The sequence below is a fragment of the Nicotiana tabacum genome, chromosome 7 (assembly GCF_000715075.1).
Source record: "Nicotiana tabacum cultivar K326 chromosome 7, ASM71507v2, whole genome shotgun sequence".
NCBI classification, from domain to species: domain Eukaryota; kingdom Viridiplantae; phylum Streptophyta; class Magnoliopsida; order Solanales; family Solanaceae; genus Nicotiana; species Nicotiana tabacum.
This window is the reverse complement of record NC_134086.1, coordinates 130,482,717-130,490,298: the sequence shown is the minus strand read 5'-3', so window position 1 is coordinate 130,490,298 and position 7,582 is coordinate 130,482,717. Positions and strand designations below refer to the sequence as shown.

General features: G+C 28.7%; 1 protein-coding gene across 1 annotated transcript; it reads right to left on the bottom strand.

Annotated features, from left to right (window-relative positions):
• Window positions 1-1,224: 1,224 nt before the first annotated feature.
• LOC107808510 (bidirectional sugar transporter SWEET16) lies at window positions 1,225-6,616 on the bottom strand. Its single transcript, XM_016633038.2, has 6 exons — window positions 6,467-6,616; window positions 6,304-6,340; window positions 5,976-6,186; window positions 4,794-4,955; window positions 4,152-4,271; window positions 1,225-1,565 (listed from the first exon to the last, which is right to left on the bottom strand). The coding sequence occupies exons 1-6, from the start codon at window positions 6,498-6,500 to the stop codon at window positions 1,407-1,409; spliced, it is 723 nt and encodes a 240-aa protein (XP_016488524.1). The 5' UTR covers window positions 6,501-6,616; the 3' UTR covers window positions 1,225-1,406.
• Window positions 6,617-7,582: the final 966 nt, after the last annotated feature.

Below are 7,582 nucleotides of genomic sequence, written 5' to 3'. Positions count from 1 at the left end.
CTAAAAGAACCTGTCCATGTGTTCCGAGCGCTTCATGTTCTTATATATATATATATATATATATATATATATATATATATATATATCGAATATACCTTGATATATAATACACTATACTATACACTTAGTATATGTAATACACTTAGTATATATATACTATACTATACTATGCACTAAGTATTAGTGCATTAGCTAATATTATATCGAATATAGTTTATATATATACATATATTAATTGATATAAGTCGAGACGTTTTAATTTATTGTTAATATATATACATGCATATGAGTGGGTTATAAGTTCGATGAATCAATTTACAAGTATATCAATACCTAAAAGAACCCGTCCCTATGTTCCGAGCGTTTCATGTTCTTATATATATATATATATATATATATATATACTATACTATACTATAGACACATACGCACGCTTCGTAGTACTGCTTAACTGCATATATAACATGTTAGAGTATATTTTAGTCTATTCATCCTTTGTATTACAAAAGTGTTAACGGGTTACATTTATATTATTTAGATAGTAAATACAAAAGTGATTTTTAATTTTGACCACTGTTGACCTGAAAAGAGACCAACTTTGGTCGCTAAATATACATAAATTTAAATTAGCAACCAAAGTTGGTCGCTAAATTTATATCAGATTTATTTATATTTTATATAATATTTAAAATAATAATATAATTGTTAAACGTTAGAACTGGGTCCTAGATTAGCGACCAAAGTTGTTCTCTATTTTTGTAAGCGACCAACTTTGGTTGCTAAATTTGAATTATATTTTTTTATATTTTATAAAAAAATTTAAATAAAAATATAATTATTAAAATTTTATAACTGGGTCCCATTTTAGCGACCAAAGTTGGTCGCTATCTGCTTATCCCTGAATTAGCGACCAACTTTGGTCGCTAATTTTAAATTATATTTATTTATCTTTTATAATTTTTTTAAAATAATATTATAATTATTATAATTTTATAAGTGAGTCCCCCTATAGCGACCAACGTTGGTCGCTAATCTCAGTATACCTTTGACCAAGCAAGTCTGAACAGTCCGATCAATATTTTGACGAATTTAGCGACCAACCTTGGTCGCTAATGTATATCAAATAATTATTTTATTATTTTCGCCAATTTAGCGACCAACTTTGGTCGCTAAAGTTTGATCGCTTTTTTCGGGAATTCTAGTAGTGTAAAACTCGCAGCACACTAATATGAAATATCAAACTTATATTTTCAAATTGTAAAGAATAAACACATTGAAGGACCAAAACAAATAAGCAAAAGACGAATTACATATGCATAAGAGCACGAGTGTAGGTCGTCCTTGATCGTTTTGCTTCATTGGAAGAAATTAATGATTCCAATAATAATGACAACATCGATCTCAATTCACAGTAGAGTTGAGGTGGAAGAAGGTGGCAGCAGGGATTCCGTCTGCGATCCTTGTTCTAAATCTTCGACGATGGGTTTTGATGAACTAGGGTTCCGATAAATGGCGTATATAACCAGCTGCACCGCTCCCAGCAACCATCCCATCCCATTCGGTACCTTTCGTTAAATTGCATCATGTATAGTTATTATTTAGTATAATAAAACTTAGGTTAACTGTACATAGATCAGATATAGTGTTACACATTAAAAAGGATATAGTGGTTAGACTAGAATCATTTCGAACATCTCGTATAGCGAGGAAATGTAGAGGGTTAGTACATAAGCTAATGTGTAACTAGTATTCTGGTTTTGTTTTTCTTTGTTTGTTGGAGGCCTATAAAGTTCTGCTATGTGGAATTACGCCTCTTTATTTGTAATCGTTTTGGTTTGTCAATGGTAATTCACAATGATTACCAAAAAGAAAAAAAAAAGGTTATTCATATACACTTCTATCGAGAAACTTCATGGGAAAAAGTAGCGTCTTGAACATATTTTGTGGTAATATTTCAATGATTTCTTTAAATAAGAAAAAAAAAGGAAGACTCACAAAATATCGTTAGAGAAGAGTCAATTAATTATATGGTCACTCAACTTTGTCAAATTATCTTTTAAAGTCATTTTTCTTTTGTTTGTAACAATAAAGTCACTGAACTATGCCTATTGCATTCAGAAGATCACTCAACTAGATTTTTCAAATTTTGAATTGTCAAATACCCACTTTACCCTCTAAATTATAAATATTAATCTTCTTTTGGTTTTTTAACTTTTTAATATTATGATTTTTTCTTTTTAATTTATATTATGGACTATAGAATAAATAAATATTATTTATATATTAAAAAAATAAAAAGTATTTAAGCATCTATAATCTATAATGTTGGAATAACAAAATAATGAGCATAGTAAAATTAATTAGAATAATTTGTTCGTAAATAATTTTAGTATTAACAACAAAAATTTAAAAATTTATTTACACAATTCAGAATGAAAGAAAATAAAGGTTGTAAAATATATATCCCATGCATGTAATATAAAAATAATTATTTAAATAAAACTATTTTTATAATATACATATATATTCTTGAAAATTATGCACAATTATATTATATATATTCTATGCACGATTTAACATAGTATATTTTACCCTATACAGATAGTCCCCCTACTTTCCGGTGACATAACTTTATGTCGTCGGAAAGTTAATAGAAACATAATAATATAATTGAGCATAATTTTCAAGAATATATAATGTATATTATAAAAATATCTTTATTTAAATAATTATTTTGGTATTACGTGCATGGAATATATATTTTACAACTTTTATTTTCTTTCATTCTGAATTGTGTAAATAAATTTTTGAAGTTTTGTTGTTAATACTAAAATTATTATCATTAACAAATTATTCTAATTAACTTTTTTTTACTAAGCTCGTTATTTTGTTATTCCAGCATTATACATGCTTAAATACTTTTTATTTTTTTAATTTATAAATAATATTTATTTATTCTATAGATAAGTCCATAATATAAATTAAAAAGAGAAAATCATAATATTAAAAAGTTTAAAAAAATAAAAAGAAGATAAATGTTTATAATTTAGAGGGTAAAATAGGTATTTGACAATCCAAAATTTGAAAAATCTAGTTGAGTGACCTTCTGAGTACAATAGGCATAGTTCAGTGACTTTGTTGTTACAAACGAAAGTAAAGTGACTTTAGGAGATAATTTGGGATAGTTGAGTGACCATTTGAGTAATGGACTCCGTTAGAGAAGAAAAAGAACCATATACAAAGAGTAGTGTTTTTTAATATACAAGAGTAGCTAAAATAAATTATGACTGTGAAAAAGAAGAAAAGAATGAACCTGATATACACTTTTTTTTTTTCAAATCCGATTTTGATCTTTTAAGACATTTTCAGTGCCATTTTCTGGATGTCTTTTAGAAAATTGTGACATGTATCATTAATGACACAGTGACTCTGTATTACAATATGTTACAAAACAAAGAGTTGAAAGAAAATTGGTTATATTGTATATTTAAAGATGCAAATTTAAAGGAGAAAGTTGAAGTAATTAATATTTTGGCTTAAGGCGTTGATGATTGATTAATTATCTATTTTATGGTAATAATAATGATAATCATAATAATAATAATACAACCGTGTGTAAGTAAATAGCATTATATCCTCAAAAAAGTTGTGTAGACCTTATCGTGTACACATGTGTAAATGAGAGGGGTCATTATATAAATAGCGGGTCAGATTCACTGTTTACTTCTTTTAGCCGATATATATTGATTATACATATATTATATGTGAATTATACATATATTATACATCCGTCAACCAGACTACCACTTTTAATTTACAAATATTCAATATTATATTCAATCCAACTTGTAGGTAAGAAAGTCTTTATTCTTAATTAGAAGTGGTCTAATGTCAAATGGATTAAGACATTGTTACATCTAACTATCTAATTAGATATTATTGATTACTGATCAAACTTCTCGCACGATCCCACAGTGTGTGAACCTTCATTTTAAAAATTTCTCTGGTTCTTTTTTCCTAATACTTAATTATTGACAGGCTAACATTAATTGTTGTCGTGCGGAAATGTAATGAGGATTTTGCAGAATATATCATCAGATTTTCAACTAATAAAGATAATTGATGAGGAATTAAGATAACAGAAAACTTACTCCAAGAAACCAGTCAGCCACAAGCACGGCGTAGAAAGTCCAAACGCCACCATTTAAGAAAAGGAAAAGCGAGAGAAGAAATGGCATGTACTCTACACTCTTGGTTGTCACAACTGTTTTCTGCAAAATCAATCATCCAAAAAGATTGTACGAGTGACTTCAATTAAAAGGTAGCCCACATGAAATGACTTAGCTTTTCTTTTCTTTATAAATCCAGGGTCCAAAATTTTCAACTAATCAATATTCGTACAGGGTAGGAGACAGTGGCGGACCCAAGTACTGACTAGCGGATTCAACTGAACATGCTTCATAAAAAAATAATATTGTATGTATATGTATAAATTAAGATTAAAACTGTGTAAATTTTGTATAAATATTTATTTGAACCTACTTGTCAACTACTATTTTACGACTAAAGTTATATACTTTTAAGATTGAACCCGCTTGCACAAAATCCCGGGTCAGCTACTGGTAGGGGACTCGCTAACGAGGAAGCACTCCATAATTTTTTTTTATTCATATGGTCTTGCATTCGAAACCTCTAATTAAATTCGGATAAAGGATTCCCTGATCTACCATAGTAGATGGTGGTATTGAATTATCATGAAATTAGAAGAATTATTTTGGGGGAAGGGCCCTTACCATAACACCAAGAGGGGAGCTATACATGACGATGTTCAGACATGTGGAAAGGAAACCAATAACATTAATTCTCGTCTCTCCATGTAAAAGAAACTGAGCATATAATAGGGTTGTTGCTAAAATGCCCACGTTCAGAACCCCAGCTAGGATGGCAGTCTTTTTCTGTAAAATAATAATAAAAAAAATGAGATAGCATTAGTTTTTGTATGACTATTTCAAAGAGTCCCACATTCGAAAATCAAAACCGATAAATAATTCTTATGCTACAATATATAAATAAGGATAGGATTTGAGTAATATACATTTACACTACAATATATAAAAATTTCTTATGCTATTACTGTTATTTAACCTGTGGTAGAGAGAGATGTTAATAACTAGATTGAGTACATATTTTTACCACTCGATCACGATAAGTATACTATCATCATATGTAAGTGGACACTAATTTACGACAAAAAATATTATGCATGTCAAGTTCTACGTCTACTTTATGGTCGCAATCAAACAGACAAAAGATGCAAGTTGGAAATAGAAACGTGTGGTATATTGACAGCGCAGTAATGATTACAGCACATTGACAAAGACTTCAAATATTTTTCTGCTGCCACAAAAAAAAATCCTTTTTTTTTTGGTTTGGCCATAGTAATTATGTGTAGAGTCGATTTCAATATAGTAATTTCATATTCATGAAATCCTCAAATAGTGTAAGAATGTTCTATGTACTGATATTTATTTATACAATCAAATCATTTATTAGGTAATTACATTAAAATATTTTGATTAAAAAAATTGAAATACTAAACAGTTATCATGGATTAAAATTAAATGACAGGTAATATAATATTTATATTGTTAGTGCGTATAACTTAAATTCATTCAAAAAAAATTCAAATGCACGATGCAATAATTTATTTTCCTTGATGTTGTACCCAAAAATAAGAATTAACCTACACATCCGTCCATCCAACTACAACAACATAACTAGTATTATTCCATATTGTGGGTCTGGGTATCCATCCAAGCACATAAATTAAAATTTGGCGAGTATATAATATATGTACGTGTAATTCATATATAATATACATAACCGTGTATAATTAGTGTCTTATCTATATATGTAACCGGTTAAGAAAAATAAACTTGTGCATCGAAAAAATAAAGTCTCTTAATTAGACTCACTCTCATTTTTGGATTAGCAAATAGAAGGAACAAGGCGACGTAGATAATCTCAACGATAACTCCGAAGCCATTGACAGTGGACACAAGATAGCTCCCTGGCTTTATAAGTCCATAGTAAGTCCACAAAGCTGAATTAAGCAGTGTACATATATATGGAAGGCTATCAAAATCCTCAGTTGATTGGTTCCTTACAATTCTTCTGAATGTTCCTCTGCACATTAAATTTTCCGAAGATCATCAAAACAGGAACCATAAACCTAGAAAGAATATTAACAACTTTGACTAATTAATATTGAAATTTATATTTCTGTTTTTTTTAATTACTTACACTGGCGAAAGAAACATCAGAATGGAAATGATGTTGCCTGCAAAAATTGGAAAAATATATTTCAACAGAGAAATTAAACATTTCATCGATCCCAAATGTTAATTCAACAAAACAATAATATCAATGTTCATTGAGTGATTTGAGATGCATGATAATGTTATACCTATAACTCCGATGATGAAAACAAGATTTTCCATGTTGATCACCTGAAAGTTAATTTAGGCAACTGAACAAGGAAGAGGGAGGAGCAGCAGATATATGTGTGTGTGTGAGAGAGAGAGGGGGGTATGAGTTATAGTTAGGTTTTTTTGAATTTATATAACTTGGCTAATTTGACTTCATGCACTAATAGGAAGTCGAGATATTATCTTGTTTGTCTAATACTCTCTCCATTCATTTTACTTTTTTATTATTTTAAAAATAAAATTTCAATTTTACTTGTTCACTCTCCCAAGAGAAAAATAATTTATTTTTTCTATTTTGCCTTTAGCATTAATTACTTATTCCAAATCTATTAAGACTATACAACAACTAATATGGGTATCATGGTAAATTATGCGGTTTATTTATTATTCCCTCCGTTTAATTTTACTTGTCCAGTATTCTAAAAATAGATTTTCACTTTTACTTGTCATTTTTAGCATATCAAGAGAAGACAATTTCTTTTTTCCTGTTATACTCACGGCATTAATTACTCATTATAAATTATTTTTAAAACTATTAAAAATATGCATCAATTAATATGAGTATTATGTTAAATTATGTTTTTTATTTATTATTTTTTAAGGGGGTGAAAAGTCAAAATATGATAAGTAAAAGTAAATAGAGTAAGTATTTTTTAAGTGATGTTCAAATCAATAGTGGATAAGTACAGGCAGGGAGTGAAAATGAGGGAGTTTCTAAGAATATACGGGGGTTTAATTAATTGTCCATGAGATACGGGCCATCTCTAATACTCCCTCTAATACTCTCTATCTTCCAGTTTATGTGAACCTATTTCTTTTATGGTTCGTTCCAAAAAGAATGATCATTTTCTAAATTTGGTAACAATTTAGTTTAAACTTATAATTCTGCCCTTAACGAGAAGCTTTTATACTACACAAATACTCTGGGGCCCTTTTGCTTTGTTTAGGACCACAAATTTCAAAAGTCTTCATTTTTTCTTAAACTTCGTGCCCAGTCAAACAGGTTCACATAAATTAGAACGGAGGGAGTACTACTTTTTTTTATCACACTCATTTCGGTTGCAATGTTGTTTCGTACATGTATAAGTTAGTGT